Source organism: Podarcis melisellensis, assembly GCF_964234715.1.
Source record: "Podarcis melisellensis genome assembly, chromosome: 3".
In the NCBI taxonomy this organism is placed as follows: domain Eukaryota; kingdom Metazoa; phylum Chordata; class Lepidosauria; order Squamata; family Lacertidae; genus Podarcis; species Podarcis melisellensis.
In genome coordinates, this window is record NC_138530.1 from 92,875,807 (window position 1) to 92,898,459 (window position 22,653).

General features: G+C 44.4%; 1 protein-coding gene across 2 annotated transcripts in view; it reads right to left on the reverse strand.

The window, feature by feature from the left end:
• GRHL1 (grainyhead like transcription factor 1) overlaps positions 1 to 22,653 on the reverse strand; it is a 59,906-nt gene that overhangs the window by 29,703 nt on the left and 7,550 nt on the right. For both annotated transcript variants that reach the window (XM_081906259.1, XM_081906258.1), the window contains exons 2-8: positions 18,292 to 18,478; positions 13,849 to 13,919; positions 9,262 to 9,652; positions 6,926 to 7,002; positions 5,916 to 6,072; positions 3,830 to 3,941; positions 2,233 to 2,327 (exon numbers count right to left, since the gene is read on the reverse strand). In XM_081906259.1, coding sequence (XP_081762385.1) covers positions 2,233 to 2,327; positions 3,830 to 3,941; positions 5,916 to 6,072; positions 6,926 to 7,002; positions 9,262 to 9,652; positions 13,849 to 13,919; positions 18,292 to 18,478 — 1,090 coding nt within the window. The remainder of the gene's footprint in view (positions 1 to 2,232; positions 2,328 to 3,829; positions 3,942 to 5,915; positions 6,073 to 6,925; positions 7,003 to 9,261; positions 9,653 to 13,848; positions 13,920 to 18,291; positions 18,479 to 22,653) is intronic.

Genomic DNA, 22,653 nt, shown 5'->3' on the forward strand with positions numbered 1-22,653 from the left:
CTAAGCTATTACTATCGGAGTCCCATGTGGAGTTCTCTTCGGTCAACATGAGGCTGTTACGATGTCATGGCTGCGGTTAAACACAGCCCTGGTTTCCACACACACTTGCAGGGAGGGGCAAGAGAGAGGATAAAAAGGATGTAATAACTTGATGTGACACTTTCCCCTGCATATTCCAAGTGTTTTGCTTGCGTTAGCTCAATAACCCTTACGACAAGCCCTGTAAAGTAGGCCAGTATCATTACAGTGGTACCTCGGGTTACATACGCTTCAGGTTACAGACTCCGCTAACCCAGAAATAGTACCTCGGGTTAAGAACTTTGCTTCAGGATGAGAACAGAAATCTTGCTCCGGCGGCGCGGCAGCAGCAGGAGGCCCCATTAGCTAAAGTGGTGCTTCAGGTTAAGAACAGTTTCAGGTTAAGAACGGACCTCCGGAACGAATTAAGTGCGTAACCAGAGGTACCACTGTATTCTTACATTACAGATGGAAGGGAGGGGAGATGAGGCTCAGATCCCACTGGGGAATTCAAGGAGACACAGAGATTTCAAACGGGGTCTTCCAGGTTATGGCTAAACCATTCCAACACCCTTACTAGAAAAGAACTCCTATTTCTGAATAACCCTTTTTGCTTTTAAATGGTTGTCAAATCTTTAAATACTTTTTTTTGTATGGCTTTGTTAATATTGTAAACCACTTTGATGTGTCGATCCCCAAAGCTGCATCTCCATATATTGTTTGGCCGGCATGGCCAGTGGTCAAAGATGGTGAGGGGATGCAGTCAGCCCAAAGCTGTCCTAGATGCTGCCACCAGAGCCATCAGTAAATATGGAAAATGTAGTCCATGCTATCCAACATCTGACCTAGCAGAACCCCCTCCTTTGACCCTTTCCTGGTCGTCATCTTCTCTGGCAATCACTCGTAGCAGAATAAGATTACCTTCCATGAACACAGTCCTAATGGTGTGTCTGTGACTGTGGAGTCAAATTCTGGATCCACACATCCTTCCACAGTGGGGATATGGGTTTCCAGGCGGGAGCTGATCATGGTTTAGGGTTTGCTAAACTTGCCTTCCTCTTAGCTCGTTTCTACCTTTCATCCTGAGTTTGTGCTTCTTCAAAGTTCAAGACACCTTTGGTAAAGGCTATTTTCCAATTGGAACGCTCGCAGGTCAGTGTTTCCCAATCTCCCATGTTTATTGTGATTTTCTTTTTCTTTTTTAGATTAGCCTTGAGAGCATCTTTAAACTTTAAACTTTAAACTGGTACCACTGGCTAAGTTTGCAAAAGGGAAGGGAGTGCATCTGTTCATTGTCTTCATTGGAGCTTCAATTCGAAACAGGCCTCAAATTACCATTATTTCAGAACTATGTGATAATTATTCTAAAATTATTTCAAATAATTCTAAGACCATGGCATGAAAGTTGCCTCGTGTCAGGGCAAAAGCAAGCTTTGAAGGCTTAGCAATGAAACTGAGGAGGTTGCCCACCAGACTCAACTGCATCGCACCACAATATGAAGCGGAAAACTTTCACAATGTGATATGTCCATTATACAAACCTTCACCCCACCCACCCCGTGCTGGTTGGAGCTGATGGGAGTTGTAGTACCAGGCACCCGAAGGCTGCATTGTGCTGTTTAGTGACGTCTGCATAGCAAAGGGGACTAAGAAGGTGACTAGTAAATCTGACACAAAATGACACTTTGACAGAAGAGATGGGCCGTTTGCAGAGGATTGCAAGTTGCAGCCTGCAAACACACCTCTGTTTAAACTTAGGTGGCTGAAAGACGTCTGTTTGAATAGGTGTAGCAGTCTGAGATCTTGCCAGGCAGTCTCCTCAGTGAGAACAAGCACTAAATGAACCTGGTAGCTCGTAGGTCTCTATGTAATAATTCACTAACATGCTGAAGTAATTTCTGTTTTTTGCAGGAGCCTGTTTCACTCTCCTGTTCCTGCTCACTTCCCTTCTATTAAACTGATTTTGGGAGCTGGGAGCAGCAAGGTAGATTGAAAAATAGCCACGTCAATCCCCAATACTGATTGTCCCTCCACTTAAAAAACAACAACAAACACTTTATTTGTATTCAAACACACTTTGGCAATGCTCCAGCATCTATTTCTTAAAAGCAGAAAGCAAATAAAAATCTAACAATATGCCGTGTTAAGATACACCTCCTTTCTCCCTTTTTACACACAAAAAAGGGGCCAGGAAAAATAAGTCTGAATGCTTACCTTTGCTTCGTCATTGATGTCCCAAGTAAAGGAAATGGCGTTATAGGCTATCTCTTCAATGTTACTGATCGTGTTGAAGCTTTCCTTGTAGTCAGCTGTTGATAAGAGAAAACACACACACAATATAGTATGTCAATCTATTGATGCTACATACAGGCCTAGTATAGTGTCATTTATTTTCTTCCATCTTGGAAGAACATTGATGTATTGGAGAGCAATAAAAAGCAACCAAGAGTTGTTGCCTGTGGGCATCTCTGCAGTAAGCTTTCTTTTTATTTTTAAAAAGCAAAAAAATAATAATCAGGAAATGAAACATAAAGTTCTAAAAGGAAAGAGGTGGCACCTGCTATCCTTGCCGTGCCCTGTGGTTTTGTACGAAAAATGTCACCCCAGCATTACAAGGATATATACTCTTGATAATAATAAAAAAACACCCTTTAATAATAAAGGAAGATTTGCGTGTGCGTCTGCCTTTAAGTGCCAAGTGATTAATCCCTCCTTTTATTCACAGGAGGAAAGGGCTGGGAGTGCAACTCAACCTTGAACCAAAGGAACCTGGAATCTGGCCAATCACAGCTTAGCTGTAGGCAAGCAGGTATCTGCAATGCCATCTTTCATCTCCCTGCCCCAACTCTACCTGGAGCTTGAGTTGTGCCAGGGACTCAACTCATTCCTGGAACCTGTTTAACAACACCAGCAGCTCACCTCCAAAACACCTGAGTAATAAGCGACAGCAGATTTGCCCATGTGCAGAGTGCCTTTCCCTTCTACCTTGAGTCACCGCAACTCATCTACACATGTTCAGGACTAAGGGCCAAGGGACACTGGAGCACAGGGCATGAGCTACAAGCAGCCTCTACTAGGCCCAAACACTCTAGGAATTAAAAACTGAACTGTGCTTTCTCAGGAGGGTGGTGGTAGAAACAGAAGAATATAATCAGATGGTTGGGTTGGGTTTCTCTTTTGGAGGTGGGGTGGGGGATGATCAAAGTTCAGAAAATGGCTGTTCAGAAAGTCTGTGGCTCCCACAGAAGACAGAAAACAAGCGTAACAGATTTCAGCAGCCCCAAAGGCAACTCAACACAGAAATAGCATCATCTGACACCAAAATGGGCCTAAAAGCAACCAATTTGTACCAGTCGCGGAAGATTATGCAACCTTACAACCCCCACTGCATGCTATAGACCAGGAGTGGCTAAACTGTGGGGGCCTCCATGTGCTCTTGGACTCCAACTCCCATCAGCCATAATTCACATGGCCAGTGGTCAGGGAGGATGGGAGTTGTAGTCCAGGAACATCTTGATTTATAAGTGCTGGCCCACCCATTTGGGTAATTAGTGCCCAGACAACACCAAACCAAACGCAAGTACCCCATTATATGTTCAGAGATGTACAGCTGCCCCCTCACCCAAAAGATCAGGATGGCTTAGAATATTTCTCGCGCAACCAAAGAACTGTAACGAACAAGAACTGAAGCCATGTTGAACTGTGGCCAAAAGATAGCCTTGGGCATGTGCAGTAAAAAGAACGAACGTGAGCAGAGAACTGAAACCTGCCAAGCGCTGTCCTGGCACCTGCAGCTGGGATGATTTCTTACCTATGTCAATGCACCTTTGTTTGGCTGTGTGCTGCCGAGAGTGCCAGTACTTCCAGTGTCGGAGTTGATCCTCTCTGGTTTTGTCTTCGGCAAATACAACCATGATGACACTCTTCAAAAGAGGAGGAAAAAGAGGGACAGGAGGAGAGAGAGCAGAGCTTAATTGACATAAAGGCCAGAGGGTCTTTGGCAAAGACACTTCACAGGGAAGGAAGCAAAGTGTTTATTAAGCTGGTAGCTTAATCTAGGCAATTCTGCCAGCCTTTTTAAGCTGAAGTGCGAACACGGTTACTCAGATATATGTAAATGCCTCTGAATTCCTAGGGGTGCAGAACCAGTGGCCTTTCAGAAGTGGTGAAGGATTATAGGAACTGAAAGGTAAAGGGACCCCTGACCATTAGGTCCAGTTGTGACCAACTCTGGGGTTGCGGCACTCATCTCGCTTTATTGGCCGAGGGAGCCGGAGTACAGCTTCTGGGTCATGCAGCCAGCATGACTAAGCTGCTTCTGGTGAACCAGAACAGCACACAGAAAAGCCATTTACTGTACCTTCCTGCTGGAGTGGTATCTATTTATCTACACTTGCACTTTGACATGCTTTTGAGCTGCTAGGTTGGCAGGAGCAGGGACCGAGCAATGGGAGCTCACCCCATCACAGGGATTCGAACCGCGACCTTCTGATCGGCAAGCCCTAGGCTCTGTGGTTTAACCCACAGCGCCATCCGCATCCCATAGGAAATGTAGCCCAACGTTAAAGACCACAGGTTCCCCATCCCTGCTCAACAACTTGCTATTTAGCTTCACAAAATCCACCCACATGGGTGGGCTTCTGAAGAGAATTTCCCTGACCATTAACAGGGTGGGAGCAAGAGTCGGAAAAGTGCCAGCGCTACCCCTTAATCTGATGGCATTCAAAGTGTCACCAAAAATAGGGAGATAAACTAGGTAACTGATTGATTTATTTGGCCACCAAACAAATAATTAAAATGCACTGGCAATAAATGAGCCCTGGTCGGGGGGGGGGGAGCCTTTGGGGGTAAGCTGACTTGGTGACTCCATTCCTGTGTGGTAGCTCTTCTTTTTTAAAAAAAAGAAGAAGAAGAAACAAAGCAAACTAGAATCCCAATAACCCATAGGTGTGCATTCAATTAAATGGGTTGCATTCAGCTAAGTCATACACAATGTAAGCCCCTTGAAATCAGTGGACTTTCGTCGTGACTTTCGTCCAATTGCGGTTTCTCATTTTCCCCATCTTTGAGTTCCGTTTTCCATATTTCCACATCGCTTTGCAATTTATTTACTTTTTTTTTAAAAGGCTTCATGAAAATTCACCAGCATTTTCGTGCAGATTTCTCCTAACAGACACATCCGTATGCAATTTTATCCAATATACTTATTTTCCCAAAGAAATTTCCTCAAGTAGAATGCATTTTTTGGTACGTTATTTTCACTAACATGTGCATTTTTAATGTATACTTCCCCTCAGTATATGTACACATTACTTGGCTGGAGAACTATATTGCAAAATCTAAAGAAGAGTAAATTTTGAAGGATCGTTAGTTCTCAAGTTGTTTTGGAAGCTGCAAATTACCATAGGCAGGTTTTTTTCTTTCAGTGTGAACTGAATATAATTTCTCCTCCATTCCTACTTTTAGCCCATTGATTTCAAGTCTACTCCAAATATCTGACTTAACTGATTACAACCCATTGTGCATATTCACAATATCAAGTTTGGATTAGGTTACTGCAATATGCTCTTCAGCCTTGAAAATGACTGGAAACTACAGCTGATGCGGAACATTGTGCCTAGCTTACTGCCAGAATCACTGCACACCCTTTTGGGAACATCGCTGACTACCTCCGCTGGAATCCTAAAATTTTTCACCACACTTACAGCAGAGGTGGTTTTAGGGCACACAACTGGTTCGGCTGCACTAGATGCCACACTGCAGGGGGTGCCACAACAATGCTGCAGAATGGAACGTGAAAGGCCTGGGGGTGAATTTTAGTGTCGAAATTTGAGAGCCCGAAGCCCGCCACTGCTGCCAGCTTCTCCTCCCACATAGTTCCTAGTGTGTCAACTCACTCGAACTTTACTGATGGGCTGATGGATTCCTTCACCACCACTCATCTCCTTCAGTGTAATGGGATAGAACTGGCCCTTGTTTAAATACGTCATTGTATTATCTCCGGGCTTCTGCCGAAGCGATTTAGAAGCTTCCAGTGTGTATTCGAAGTTGTTCCTGAAAAACCAGAAGGGGGAAGACTTAGGAGCCAATTATATCTGCAAAGAATCTGCACATAACAGAAAAACCAAAGTGTACACAAATGGTATTTTTAGTGTCACGGCGTTCTAAGTCATGACATCTGTTTATTTAGGACTAGCAAATCATGATTCAAAGGATAAGTAAGATATTGGGCAGGGGGAACAAAGGGTAAGTTAGAAAGCTCTCTCTTTATAGACACTTTATGAGTTATGCTTTTACACCCTATAAATCTCTTCTGAGCATGCATACGGCGATTATCTGTCTATCAGTCAAATTCACACCATGCTCTAAGAGCTCAAGCTGGTGTACATGGGGCAATATCCTGTTATCACCAATCACAACACACCCATGCAGTAGGATAGGAAAGACAGTGACTTGCCCAAGCTCATCTCAGCGGCATATAAATAATAAAATGACGATGATGGAACAGGACATCCTTATTTTCATTGGGGAAATGGTATGCTGGTTCTCCTGAGCTCGAGGTTCAAACAGTAGAAACCCAGGCTGCACGCACCATACAATTAAAGCATGTGCCTTCTCCCAAGGAATCCTGAGAGAAGTCATGTGCTTTAAATGTATGGCTGTGTGTTCAGCCCAGCAGTCAGTACAACATGTCAAGGAATAACACTACAACCTAGGCAAGTCCAGGTGATCATCCGCTCTGCTTGCCACCCACCAGGGTTCAAGTCTTCCATTCCACAAGCATGAGCAGGGAGCGTAAGCAAGAAGGCAGAGCAATACTGAGGGCGTGCCAAGTCAAGCCCTACTGTGCACCAGAGAGGGAGGGAGAGAATTTCACAATAGTTGGATCTAAAGGATAGGAGATTACCCAGCAATGCTTTCAAACACGTAGTCTTCAGAATTCATGCCGGCCATCCGGAGGTTCAGTTCGGCAGGAAAGAAAACCTGGAAGTATTAATAATTGTTTCAGGCATAGGTGGCAGTTTAAAAAAAAATAATAATAACAGTGGTCCGGTCCTAAATTTGTCATTAATAAAGTGTTTAACATGCCCCTTAACTTGGCATATTTACTGCCGTCCACTTAATATGTGCACCAGGGGTAGGGGAAAGAAAAAAAAAAGCCAGCACAAGACAGGGCACTGTGGAAAAAGTTGATTTGCATACTTTCAAAGTGTGGCATTTCCAATATCTTTCAAAAGAAGAAAAAGCTTAGCTCCAGTTCTGACATTTGAACAAGGTATTCTGAGTTTTAGAGGGTTTTACGCTTTGGTCCACAGCTGTTTCTTTCTGTGATGCTGCATTTAGCACACTTTTTTTTTTTTTTACATACACACACAGATCATGTACGTATTCCTGCCGTGCCGATATCATTACCACACATTCAAGCTGAAGGAGCTCTCTCTCTACCCTGTAAAATGAGCCATGTGCTTTTGCTAGTGATTTCGCATTCTATAGTGGTTGCTTTTGTTTTAAATTTAGTACATTACACCCACAGGCCTTTGAGAAAATCTTCTATTTCTAATCCACCGGATTGATATTTCAGGTTTACGTAAGAATTAAAGAGAACCTGATACCCATGCACAGATTAGGGAGCAGTGCGCTAAATCAGAGGGGAAGAAGGGATGCAATAGTTATTTATCGGCAGGATTTGTAGGCATTCTGGACTTTTAAGAAAAAGGTCAAACTTTCTGTGATTCTGTGAGCCGCCTGTATTTATTTAGTTTTTATAAACTAAATCGAATTTGCATGATGCCTCATTCAGCATAAATTTGTTTCACAGTTTTTACTACCTGACATGATTTACTCTGCTTTTGCTAGTAACTGAGAAGGCCACTGGGAAAAAATATACCGTATTTTTCGCTCTATAAGACGCACCAGACCACAAGACGCACCTAGTTTTTGGAGGAGGAAAACAAGAAAAAAAATATTCTGAATCTCAGAAGCCAGAACAGTAAGAGGGATCACTGCGCAGTGAAAGCAGCAATCCCTCTTGCTGTTCTGGCTTCTGGGATAGCTGTGCAGCCTGCATTTGCTCCATAAGACGCACACACATTTCCCCTTACTTTTAAGGAGGGAAAAAGTGAGTCTTATAGAGCAAAAAATACAGTATATTATTCATCAACTGCTCTGGCTTCGGAGGTTTGCCAGCCAAGGTCTACCAAACTGCTTTGCATCTATCTGCAAACTGGGTGGGGAACCTCCGGCCCAGGGGGCAAATGCAGCCATTCAGGGATCTCTTATTTGGCTCCAAGGGCTTTCGCCCAGGTGACACCCACTACTCTGTCCTGCAACTTTTGAATACTGTTGTCTGGCTGGAATGTGTCCTTGAAATGCCTCTTTCTTGCCTGGATGGAAGGTTGTGTGTGAGAGAAAGAAACAGAGAGAATGTGAGAGAACATGTGCCTTGCACATGAGTATGCATGTAGTGAAAGCTCTGGCTTTTGCACGAACAGAATCTAGTTCTGTTATTTCTTAAATACATGTATTTCTTAAATACATGTTCTGCTTTTCTTAAATACATGTATAGTGGTACCTTGGTTCCCAAACGGCTTAGTTGATGAACAATTTGGCTGCTGAACGCCAGAAACCCGGAAGTAAGTGTTCTTGTTTGTGAATGTTTTTTGGAAGCTGAATTCCGATGTGGCTTCCACTTGGAACTTCCTGCAGCCAATCAGAAGCTGTGCCTTGGTTTTCAAACAGTTTCAGGAGTCGAATGAACTCCCGGAACAGATTAAGTTTGAGAACCAAGGTTCCACTTATATGTAAAATTGCAGTGCAACCCTGTGCATGCCTATTTAGAAAGTTCTATGGAATTCAGCACATAGCTGTCAACCTTCCCTTTTTTTGCAGGAAATTCCCTTATTTCAGCGCCGTTTCCTGCTGCTTCCCGATGCTATCCCGGATTGTTAGATATCCCGTAGACTGTTTCCGGGACAGGTGAGGCTGCTGCTCCCTTATTTTCAAATCCGAAAGTTGACAGCTATGCTGCTGATCCCTTATTTTCGAGGCTGCTGATCCCTTCTTTTCAAATCTGAAAGTTGACAGCTATGATTCAACACGATCCCAGCCTTAACAATTTACTTTCAAGATGCTCCAGAAGCCATATTTCTGCAGCCTAACACTGCAGCCTGCAGCTTTTCTGCTCTCCTATGGCAAACCCAGCAATGTGCCAAGCTCAGCAAAAGAGGCAGGTTGTTTCTGTACCTCTTGCACGCCTTCTTTGAAAGACTCTGAGAAGGTGGAATCCGGAGTACGGCGCTGGGAATTCTGAGGCTGGGCGCTGGAGCTAAACTGGTCAGCACTCAGGCTCCTGTCTAAAACCACTACCCGCTCAGGTGCCTCTGGGTGATAGACAGCTGGTGGGATGCCCACTGTAAAGCTGTGCGGCTGAGTTTCCGTCTTGATCGAATGGGTGGGCATGGATGCGATGGAGACCGTGACAGTCGTGTCCGGAGTAGTCAGGTGGCCCCTCTTGTCAACACCCATCTGGGAAGTGTGCGGAAGAACGATATTCAAAGGCATGTTTTTCAAGACTTGCACTCGGTTTTCCCCAGCAGAAATGAGCGACTGTTCCGCCATGTTCGGTATACAGTTCCTAAACAAAAGAGAAGTGGCAGATTAAGCACTTGGGAGTGAGAGGCGGGAAAAATTTCTAAAATGGCAGGCCCTGGAGCCCAAGCCTGCCTCACGTCAGCTCCCTTCTCTGGGAAGGATTTCCCCCTGTCTTACATTTATACAGGGCCGGCCATCCCATGAGGCAAGGTGAGGTGACTGCCTCAGGTGGCAGAATCCACCAGGGCAGCAGATCCCAATGTCAATCTTCCTTCCCTCCTCGTTCCTGGTGTAGCTCTCCATCATGGCATCTTCGCTGGCAAGGAGCCAGGTGCCATTTTGGGGCCCACCTCAGGTGCCAAAATGTCTTGGGCCAGCCCTGCATTAATACCCCCTATATCGTCCATCATGGAACCAAGGCAGCATCCATGAGGTTCCCAGGTACCCAATCCAAACACTGGATTTGCTTAACTTCAGCAAGATGGCGGCCTCATGTGCCTTCAGATCATACATTGGGGTTTCCCAGTGTATTGTTATTCTTATTTAACTTTCTATACTGCCCTTCATCTGAAGATCACAGGGCAGTTTACAATATAAAAAGACAAAAAGACAAACCATAATAACAAACAAAAACAGTAACACACCCACACACCCCAGTTTAAAAGGCTATAGATTGTTTAATTAGCCAAAGGCCTGGGAGAAGATGAATCTTTTTTGCCTGGCGCCTAAGGATATTTAATGAAGGCGCCAGGCTACCCTCCCTGGGGAGAGCATTTCACAAACAGGGAGCTACTGAAGAAAATGCCTGTTCTCATGTTGCCACCCTCTAGACCTCTTGCAGAGGAGGCATATAAAGAAGAGCCTCAGATGATGGTTGTAGGATCCAGGTCAGTTCGTATGGTGAGATGCGGTCCTAGAGGTTTTGCGGTCCTAAGCCTAAGGCCTTATAAGTCAAAACCAGCACTTTGAATTGGGCCCGGAAACTAATTGGCAGCAGTGCAGTCAGGTCAGAACTGGCGTTATATGCTCAACTGTCTTGCCTCATTGAGCAACCTGGCTGCTGAATTTTGTGCCAGGTCCACTTTCCAGTATACCTGAAGGAGTGTCTCCACCCCCATCATTCTGCCCAGACACTGAGATCCAGCGCCAAGGGCCTTCTGGCGGTTCCCTCACTGCAAGAAGCAAAGCTACAGGGAACCAGGCAGAGGGCCTTTTTCGGTAGTGGCACCCGCCCTGTGGAACGCCCTCCCACCAGATGTCAGAGAACAACAACTACGGCACCTGACATTTAGAAGACATCTGAAGGCAGCCCTGTTCAGGGAAGTTTTTAATGTGTGACATTTTAATGTATTTTTAATCTTTGTTGGAAGCCGCCCAGAGTGGCTGGGGAAGCCCAGTCAGATGGGCGGGGTACAACTAATAAATTATTATTATTTTTATTCCCAAACCATCTTCAGAGGCAGCCCCACATATAACGCATAGCAGTAATCTAACCTAGAGGTTACCAGAGCACAGATGACAGAGGTAAGGCTATACCTGTCCACATAGGGGCACAGCTGTGCCACCAACTGAAGCTGATGGAAGGCACTCCATGCCACCAAGGCCACCTGAGCCTCACACGACAGAAGTACCCCCAAGCTGAATACCTGCTACTTCAGAGGGAATGTAACCCCATCAAAAGCAGGCATCCGGTCTAAGGAACCACCCACTAACAGTGCCTCAGCCTTATCTGGATTGAGTTTCAGTTTACTGGCTTTGATCCAGGCCATTACCAAGGCAAGACAACAGTCCAGCACATCCACTGCCATACCTGCAGATACAAAGAAGCAGAGGTGTGTGTCATCAGTATATTGCTGACAACATACTCCAGAACTTCAGATGACCCCACTCAGCGGTTTCATATAGATATTAAGTGGCATAGGGGATAAAATCAAAGCCTGATGAACCCCATGTTGAAGGCTTAACAGGGCCAAAGAGCACTCCCCAAGCATCACTCTCTAGAAATAATTAGGATTGGAACCACTGTAAAACAGTGCCACCCACCCATAACTCAGACGGCCACTCCAGAAGGCTATAGTATCAAAAGCCACTGAGAGGTCAAGAAGAACTAACAAGCACACATTTCCACTGTCTCTCTTCCAACAGAGGTCATCAGACCAAAGCAGTTTCTGTGCCTAAACCGAGCCTAAACCCCAATGGAACTGGATCTAGAAAATCAGTTTTCTCCAAGAGCGCCTGGTCTGGTCTGCAGCCACCCACCCAAGAAGGGGAGATTGGCAACTTTTCCAAATCCATTGAGGGTTTTCTTGAGGAATGATTCTACTACTCCCTCCTTCAAGCTGGCAGGGACCACCTTCTCTCGCAGGGAACCGTTAATCACCTCCCTGACACAGCCACCTGTCCCATCCCTGCTAGGTTTTTTTATGAGCCAAGAGGGGCAAGGGTCCATAGGGCAAGTGGTTGCCCTGATTGATCCAAGCACCTTGTCCACGTCCTCGAGCCTTACTAACTGAAGCTCACCCAACGTAACAGGACTAGACAGTGCTCTGGGTAACCTCTCGAGATTCAACAGTGGAGTCCAAGTCCTGGCGGATGCAAGCTATTTTATCTTCAAAATGCTTTGCAAACAAGTCACAGCAAACTACTGTTGGTTCTGCCACCTCCTTTAGGCCAGACTATAAATGGTTCCACACTACCCGGAAAAGCTCTTCCAGACAGCACCATGTGGATGCAATGGAGCAGCAAAGTCTGCCTTCTTTGCTTGCCTTCACTGCCACTAGGTAGACTTAATGATGAAGCCTCACCAGTGTTCAGTTGCATTTGAGTTTTCCTCCACTCAGCTTTCTTGTTCTGGTTATACTCTGGTGAGAGAATGGCTGCATACACACCAACGCATTTGTAGCACAAAAACCGTAGCTTTTCTCAATCCAGAATCTTTAATGCTCATCTTCAGCATGCTGCTTTCAATCTCGATTTAGTCTAGATCCTGCCATCCACGAAGCCATGTGTAATTACTTGATACACATTTGAAAACCCTCCCCGTTGATTATGTTATTTGTGCCTTTTCCTCCAGGCACATGCCCCGGGTGAACGAAGGAAGTGGTGATTGCCATCTTGGTATGACCCACAACATCGCTGGACTTGCATGGATACAACCCCCACACCAATTACCAGGACTACCTGCATCTCTTTTCAAATGGACACGCTGCAGGGAACTCAGAATAAATCTGCAATGAAATTTTATTTCCAGTTTCTCAGGATGGGCAAAAAACAACAACAATGCAACAAAACTAGATTGTGTGTGGACTATGTAGAAAAAGCAAGTACTCAGTCTCCATTGATTTCAGAATAAAATGTGTGCAGCCAAAGTCTATTCACACAAATAGCTTTAAAATTAACATGGGGCACATTTTACGCATCAACATAATGATGCAATAATTCTGATACATCCAGTACTGTACTGGAGAAATCATTACCTGTAAAGGTGTCGGGTTTTCCCCTCATCCTTCAGCAACTCTGTTTCTAGCACATACCTGCCTGCTCCCTGCCATTACCTCACTACAATTTGAATAACGTGAGCCAACCCATTTTGGGGTGAGTGGATGTGGGCCAGACAGAGTAAAGGGAAATGAACAGGCTGTCCTTTTAAGTTGTCTTCCAGTGCCTTGACTCCATTCACAAGCTGCCTTAAAAAAGCAATCATGCCGTTGATGTGCAGCCATGGCTTTCCAAGTCTAGGCTGAAGACATCCCCATCAATAGGTACATTCCACATAGGAACAGGCAGAACAACATCTTTCCAATATATGTGTTTCCTTCATGGGAGTATTATTAATAAGTTCGTGGCAACTCTGGAGCTATCAAGAAAAAGAGGCAGTTGAAACTAACCATGCACCTCCAACTTTTCAAGTTACGTTACATCTTCCACAGCAGCTCTATGATCTTTTTACCTTGACTGACAGGGTTCCTGGCCCCAAAGAGAACTCCTAGGACTCTAGGCATTCTAGTGCTTCTCCTCTTGTGAATGGTCAGGCCTGCCAACATGGACCTACTCATCTCTATTTACTTTGCTCTGCCTGCCACCAGGCAAGGACAAAAGTGGATACCGTTGGCCAAACTTCATTCATGTGATACCTGAGGAGCAGGGATGGGGAACCTCTGGCCTTCGAGATGCTGTTGCCTCCAACTATCTTTCTTTCTTTTTTTTAAAAAAAAAGCATTTCAAGTTTGAATACTGAACCTTTTGCCATGTTCTTGGTCAGAATGATCTACATCTGGTTTCACTGCTGACGTTCTCCTTTCCCGGGGAACCTTCAAGTACAAAAACAACAACACACAAAATAATGAACTGAAACCTAGTAGGAGAACATTATATAAGCAAGTTCTCTTTGAATTCAAAGCATTCCCACAAAGCAGCAATGGGAAAGACAAGAGATATGTTACCTACTGCTGATATTATTTAAAGGCACAGGCTTTTTGATTCTGGCTTTGCAACTGTCTGCGGAGAATAACTTGATTCGTCATCTCCTCTACCTTGTGTCCCAAGAAAAGATGAGTTGGAAGTCGCAGAACTGCTTCCCAAACAGGTTTGGGATCATTGTGGCAAAGCATCACGTAAACTTCCAAAATTCTAACTCTTTCCTCCATGCCTCTATTCCGAAGCCCGGGTTGCGTTTGATTAAGTCAGGCTCAAAGTAGTCCCATTGAAAGCAATTATCCACTGACTGCAATGGGTCTAGTCCAAGAGAAACATTTCTGGGTACAACCCTTCCCTTTTAAAGCATAAGCCCCCCTTTTTTGGATGGGGGAGTCAATTTTTTAATTAAATTTTAAAATCTTTACATATGAATTCCAGATTCCAAATCTTTTATGCATTTCTCTTTAAGCTTTGACTTCCCATCTTTCCCTCCATGCTATTCTTAATCCCATCCCATTTACATACTGTATTCTAATAAACATTTCACCTAAGACATTCTTCTGTTTAATATATTATCAATTTTCTACCACTGCTTGCATTTCAAATCTTGCTCGCAGGTCTCATTCCTGTATCTGTAAATTGCTAAATGCTTCAGAATAATGCAAACATAACACGTTTTTTCCCCCCTCTTAAGAAACACTGGCTTAAAGGCTGGTTGAAACAAATAAAGTGTGAAGTATATAAGCAGAAACCATAATTTCAACAGTTGCCAGTTTCTACTTTGAAGATTGGATTCACAAACTAATTTTCACATGAGGTGGAATTAGCTCCACATCCTCCAGCTCTGAAATATGCTGTATCAGCAACACCCTTGCATTTAAACATTTTGCCTGGCAAATGCACACCACGTAAATGACAGTGTAGCTGATGGAAACTTCTTAAATGCTATAGTAAATGGCTTCTGGCACAAGCTTAGCAAATCTGAGTGAGACAGAGATTAAAATGCTGCATATGTTTAGGGTGGTGGGCAGTGGAAGAGCACAGAACCAAAAGTGTAAGTTCCCTTGCAAGTCAACCACGAAGTCAGCCTGGCTCGGTTGGTTAGAGCTAATAACTAATAACAGCAAGGTTGCAAGTTCGATCCCTGTATGGGACAGCTGCATATCCCTGCACTGCAGGGGGTTGGACTCGATGATCCTCAGGTTCCCTTCAAACTATGCAATTTTGGGATTCCAAGTAAGGGCTGGCATTTTCAGAATGTGGATCTTTCATTGCTAATTTACACATTTCAGAAATTCTCATGTTATGCATCCAAGCTAAACCCTTATTTGCATTTATTTATTTCTTGCATTTATATTCCACCTTTTTTCTCCAAAGGTGCTCAAGGCAGTGTACCTGGTCCTCCCACAATGACCCTGTGAGGAAGGTTAGGCTAAGAGGCAGTGACTGCACCATGGGCACCCAAGTGAGGTTCATTCATGGCCAAGTGGGGCTTTGAACACTTGAATCACTACATCACATTGGCCCACACATTTGGGGTGGACATGCACATTAAAAGGGGGGGATCACATTTCCAAAACCTGTCTTTGGCTTGTAATGCTAATTAGGATCAGGGTGGCATTTACAAGAAAGTAGGGCAAGCAAAGAAAGGGCAGCATTCCTTAACCCACAGATTCTCCCCCCCTGCCATCGTCCCAAATGGAGCAAGGCGGTATGGAAGGCGTGCCAAGCTAAAATGTGGTTACTAACTTATTACAACTTAATCTGTCTGCTTGGCTTTGTTTTTCTTTACACCCACACAAAGCACAAAAAGAAAACATTTAATGCAAACACACCCAGTTAGTAGGTAGGAGCTCAGCCTTAACACGACGATTTGTCTGTAGAAAAGCTTGAGGGTGATACCTTTCCTTGCTCAGAGATGAGTGTGTGCTTGTTAAGGAGGCTTCCAAGGCCCACAGCCGCGAAGCTAAGTTTCTCTTGTTGCCCAACTCTTCTTATGAAAGGCTTGTGAAAGCTTTTTTATTATTATTTACAAGCTAAGAGCTGGTGGCGGTTGGACAACAGCACTGACGGATCAGACCAGTAGCCCCTCGAGTCCTATAGCCAGTCTGACTGGTTTTGGGGTGTTCAGAGCAAGCATATATTAAAGCACAGAACTGAGCCTGGATAGCTCCGTTGGTTAGAGTGTGGTGCTGATAGCACCAAGGTTGCAGGTTCAATCCCTGTACGGGACGGCAACACAGTCCTGCATTGCAGGGGGTTGAACTAAATGATGCTCAGGGTCTCTTTCAACTCTGATATTCTATTCTTACTCTATGTTGTAGTGGGCGACACTAGTTTTAGGGACCACTGTTATCATGAGGCTCTGTTGCCCTGGAGCTCATAATTAACAGTATTTCCATGTCTCCTGAGTTCTATGAATTCGGGTGCTTACATAGCTATTAAGAGTTGAAGGAGCTCTTTTTGAAGGCAGAGGGCCTTCTCGATAGTGGCACCTGCCCTGTGGAACACCCTCCCATCAGATGTCAAGGAAATAAACAACTATATGACTTTTAGAAGACATCTGAAGGCAGCCCTGTTTAGGGAAGGTTTAATGTTTGATCTTTGATTGTATTTTTAATATTTTGCTGGAAGCCGCCCAGAGTGGCTGGGGAAACCCAACCAGCTCTGTTTAGGGAAGTTTTTAATGCTTGATCTTTTATTGTATTTTTTATATTTTGTTGGAAGCTGCTCAGAGTGGCTGGGGAAACCCAACCCAGAGTGGGTGGGGTATAAATAAATTATTATGATGATGATTATTATTTCTTCCCCTGGCCAACCAAGGGTGAGGGGCCATGCTCTCCCACCGCCGGTTTTGGAACTGGGAAGCACTCAGATGCCTGGAATGAGGAAGAGAATGGGACATTCCAAATGGGACATGCTCTGGTCAGTCAAAAGGCACACCTCACATGGCACTGGGTACACATCTTGATAAGTGCTGCAATTCTACATAAATCAGGTGTGGGGGAACATGTGGCCCTCCAGATGGTGTTGGCAATGCAACCCACATCACTCCTGACCAATGACTATTGCTGGTGGTGGTGTGTTTGGTGGGAATTGGAGTCCTACTCATCTCTAGTATAAAGCACAAGGCAGTGCAAAGCTACCAGAGCAAGGCAAAGGAGGATTAGGCTTGGAGACTCTCTCCTGAATCAATGAAGAGGAAAAGGAAGAAGTGAGCAAACAGAGGGTACTGATTTGCTCCTCAAAAGGCTGTCCCTGATGGCAACTTTAATTCAAAAGGACCTTGGCCGCAGCTGCAGCTGCAGTTGCATCTGGTAGAAGAGAACTCCACACATCAGCTTAGCTTTAACCAAGTGATACATTACATTTCTAACAGGATAGCACCTCTTCCATTTAATCCACTAAAGGAAAACCCAGAATGAGGAAACCTCCCAAAGCTATGCAGTTGTTTATAAGGAAAGTGGGTTGAAAAGAAAAAGAATTAGGTGCTCATTTCCTAGGAGATATACTACAATTTGGGCACGGACAAGTCAAAACGTAAGAGCAGCTTTAATGAATGAGCCAAACAGACCATGTACCCCAGCAGCCTGCTTCTCCACACCAGCCCATCAGATGCCTCTTTGGGACCCCACAAGCAGGGCAGGACGGAGGCAAGAGCCCTCTTCTGCCTCTGCCCCTAGTAACTGGCCTCCTGCCTCTGAAATACAGTGCTACGCATGGAGCCATTGATAGGCATGTCCTTTATGAATATGTCTAAGAGCATTAAAGGGGGAGTTCAAATTTCGATGTTATTGTGTGGCTGTGGGAATTCCATAAATAAATCACATGCTGTGTGAAGGAGCATTTCCCTGCCAATCTGTTTCACTGGACATCACTGAAAAGGGGAGACACACACACACACACACACACAGAGAGAGAGAGAGAGAGAGAGAGAGAGAGAGAGAGAGAGAGAGAGAGAGAGAACCCAAAAGCAAAGTATGCCAACTACTACCAACGCCTTGCCCTGTTAAAGAGAGATTCCAGAACAGGTTGCTTAAATAACTGGAAAAGTTACTTTATCCAATACTTGTTTTTCCTTTTTGAGTCATCTAACCAGAAGTTGCTATTTTATTGTTTGTAGCCACTACAAAAGCAGCTGTATCATGTTCCCAGCTAAGTGGTAAAAGGCATGGCCTTTCTCCCCTTTAAGGAAAGCACGTGAAACAACAAAGCACACTCTGCTGGCCTGTTTTACGAGTCCTAGCCAAGTGCCAACGTTGTTACCTTGTAATAGTCATATAACAGTCCCAAGGCAGCAGCACTGTCCTCATCCCCATTGATGCTCATCATGGCTTTGGTAGCTGCTGTAAGAGGGTTTTCGAGAAAGGACTTCCAAGCTTCATCCTCGCTGGTGTAGGGTCGCCTCTGGGAGTAGAGCGTTTCATTCTGAAGAACCAAAACTGGCCTTTTGCTTCATAGAGAGGGAGATGAAACAAAACACACAATTACAAAACACACTTTGGGCTGGGACCCAAAGAGGTCCGTGCACACGACTAAGCACCTCCACCACGCATGCAAGGTTGTGCAAGGAACCCAGCTAAGGGCTCATCCACATTTTGTTTGCATTATGTACCAATTAATTGCCCCAGGCAGGTCCAAGAACTTTTCTCATTGTTCCGCAGTTGTGCCTTGCAAAAATCCGGCCTTACCTGCTGAATTGAGGCTCACTTAAGCCAAACCCCTCTTCAGATTTTCTGAGCATCTGGTAAGATTCTGATTCAGTGGTAAGACTGGATTTTTGCAAGGCACACCCACAAAATAAAGAGAAAAACTCTGGAACCATGAGGGATTAATTGGTAGAGGATACAGTCAGAGTACAGGCCAAGTGAGTGGGTGGATGAGCCCTGGGTACATTGAGACAATGTTCTGGAGGGTCTTCTAGTTCTCACTACACACAGCAGCAGAGATAGAAAAGCAGTTTCTCAAAAGCTCTGGTGTGCTTGTTGAACATTTTGAAAATGCAGTTATGTTGCTGTTCTTTGCTCTGGTGGAAAAACTTGCTAGCCTATCACGTTCCGACTTCATATAACTAAAAACAAGAAGAAGAATCAGAGTCTTCGAATTCTTCAGAAATACTTCATTGTTTTATCTGGAACACTTTTAGCAATGCAAAGGGCTTGCACACTCAAACTAACTGCTTCCACCCTCTTGCCCAATCACTGTTTACTGCTAGGGATATATCATTATGCAGGAAGGGAACAGAGAGGCCCTCTCATTGGCTCCCCTCCAGCCATGATGGAACTTACCACCTAAGCTTTCAGAACATATATTTTAATAAACATTCCATTCTCCTTTTCAGAAAGAAAGAAAGAAAGAAAGAAAGAAAGAAAGAAAGAAAGAAAGAAAGAAACCAAGAATTGCACAACCTCCAACTTAGACTAGCTTTTTGTTGACCAAGCTCTAAAGAGATCTGGGAGAGGATGAACTGAATTTTAATTAAACTTTAATCTTGATATTTTTTCCATGAGGCATTATGCTTAGAGCTTAATTACATATTAAAATATCTGCCTTGTAACTAGTCAGATGATTGGCCTATCTAACTCACGGGCGTCTGTTTTGAATGCCTGAAACTCCTGGGAACCAGACAACAGGTCTAACCTAGGACTTTGTATGTCTAACAATGCAGGCATCCCCAACCTTCTGCCCTCCAGATGCTTTGGACTACAGTTCCCATCATCCCTGACCACTGGGCCCTGTTAGCTAGGGATCATGGGAGTTGTAGGCCAAAACATCCGGAGGGCCACAGGTTGGGGATGCCTGAACAATGCCATCTTATGCATTCAGAACCAAGTTCCACTGAGTTGAGTGAGCTTTATTCCCAAGTAAATGCATACAGGATTGCCGTCTAAGACACGTGCTTTGACAGTGAATGAAGACCTCCCAGTTATTTTGTCCCGAGCTTATAATATTTAAAGTAAAAAATAAAAATAAATCACCTATGCTTTTAGGGGGGGGGGAACTTCCAAAGAAGTCTTTACTGTATTTGAGGCTTCTATATTTGAAAAGCCAATGGCATAAACGAAACATTTCAAACTGTGTTTTAAAACTATAATCTTGATTTCTGAATGCTAGAGGTTGACAATGCAATACCAATGGCTTTTGGTCATCCTTGGAACAAAAACAACCCAGAGCTACCCCAAGGCATGTAGATCTTCAGTATCGCATGCATTCATTCTCTGCTCAAATTTTGTGTAAAAGCAGTACCAAAATGAAAACCTTCCTGGACTTACTCGCAGTCCAGAAAGGACTCAGGCCAATAACTGCAAAGCACCAGTTTCAAGTGAAGCTTTTCATTAGCTGTGACTCACTGCTGAATAAACTCATAAAGCGGCTTGTTTACTTAGTTCCCTAAATCCACTTACTCTGAGGTCTTAATGTGCCCATAAGCAAGCATGTGCTGGGTTATGTCCACTAGCAAAGTAGTATCCAAAGAGCTTACTTTTGGCTTAGAGCTGGTTGGAAACCAGCCCTAGTCTGGTGTGAGGACATCTCGGAGCATTCAAAAAGAAGAGTTATTTTTATACAAAAGGTAATTTGGGGGGGGGGGTACTTTTTGCAAGAAGATGTCTCAGCTGATGCATACCCTCCAACATTTCTCCAGTGAAAACGGGAACGTCCTATTTCACAACAACAACAACTTCATTATTTATACCCCGCATATCTGACAGGGTTGCCCTAGCCACTCTGGGCAGCTTCCAACATATAATAAAACATTACAAAACTCCCCTACACAGGGCTGCCTTCAGATGTCTTCTAAAGGTTGTATAGTTACTTATCTCCTTGGCTCGGAGGTCGCATAACCCCATACCTTCCAACATTTCTCCAATGAAAATAGGGACGTCTTAAGGAAAAGCGGAACATTCCGGGATCAAATCAGAAACTGGAATGGCTTCTGTAAATCCACTGCTGCCCTTGGGGAAAAGGGACACTTGGAGGGTCTGCTGTTGAATCAATACTGCCAGATCTGGGTTCACACCCTTTTAAAACACTGTTTCCCCTTCAGCATACGCAAAGGTTAGTTAGTATTTAAGACAAAATTTAAGTTTTGCTTAAAATATTGCCAGGGGCTGAAAAACGGGTAGGGGAGGAATGAAACCTGCATGAAACGCAAGATACCATCAGTCCTTGAAGCAAAAGTCTTATGGAAACCTATAGCTGTATTTTTACTCTATACACACAAACCACATTCTCAGTTCGCTTCATGCATTTGACAAAGAACAATGTTGCTTGTAACAGCTCATGCTGCTTTGTATTTTGCCACTGAGGAATAGAAACCAGCCTGCGGAGCCCAGGGAACCTTGTAGATGGGTCACAAAGCACAGATATTTCGGATTTCTCTCCTACACACTTACACAGAACGGGAATTTAAACCAACAAGCAGGTCTTAAACAAAAAGCAACTTTCTGCTGATTGGCAACTCCGGTAAGACATACATGAGGTGGAATTCGAGTTTTTTACTCAAAGTAGGCCTGCTGAAGGTGGGACGTGGGTGGTGCTGTGGGTTAAACCACTGAGCCTCTTGGGCTTGCCGATCAGAAGGTCGGCAGTTCGAATCCCCACGACAGAGTGAGCTCCCATTGTTCGGTCCCAGCTCCTGCCCACCAAGCAGTTCGAAAGCACGTCAAAGTGCAAGTAGATAAATAGATACCACTCCGGTGGGAAGGTAAATGGCATTTCCATGTGCTGCTCTGCTTTGCCAGAAGCAGCTTAGTCATGCTGGCCACATGACCCGGAAGCTGTCTGCGGGAAACCTTTTGGGAAAGTGCTGTATGAATATTTTCTAATAATGAGACCATGGCCTTTTCTGTGCTGGCACCAGGAAAAATAGAATAGAAAGAAATAAGCTTTCAAGGAGTGTTTTTAATCACATGTGACAAAGCTTGCGTGCTGTCCACACTTCATTCTGCTCTTGTGACTCTATGAGTGACAATGAAAGCCAGTGTGGTGTAGTGGTTAGAGTAGGACCTAAGAGACCAGGTTTAAACCCCCGCTTGGCCATGAAGCTCTCTGAATGACCTTGGGCTGGTCACTGCCTCTCAGCCTAACCCTACCTCACAGGGTTGTTGGGGACATTAAATGAGATGAGGGAAGAACCATGTCCACCACCTAGAACTCCTTGGAGAAAAAATGTGGGATATAAATCTATTCTAACAAAAACAACAACAATAAATGCTATTTCCCCATCCCTAGCATGCTTGGCCCACAAGCTGGCAAAATACCTAGTACAGTGGTACCTCAGGTTACAGACGCTTCAGGTTACACACTCCACTAACCCAGAATTAGTACCTCGGGTTAAGAACTTTACCTCAGGATGAGAACAGAAACCACGTGGCGGCGGCACAGCAGCAGAGGGAGGCCCCATTAGCTAAAGTGGTACCTCAGGTTAAGAACAGTTTCAGGTTAAGAACGGACCTCCAGAATGAATTAAGTTCTTAACCCGAGGTACCACTGTACGGAATTATAGAAATGCCCTTTCTCAGCCTCTTGCCATCAGGTTTTGTGGATCCAGATCAGAGAGATTTGCCCTTGAAATGGGATTTGCAAGCAGGAGATCGCCAGGGATACTTTTTCTAAGGGCCTCCGAGT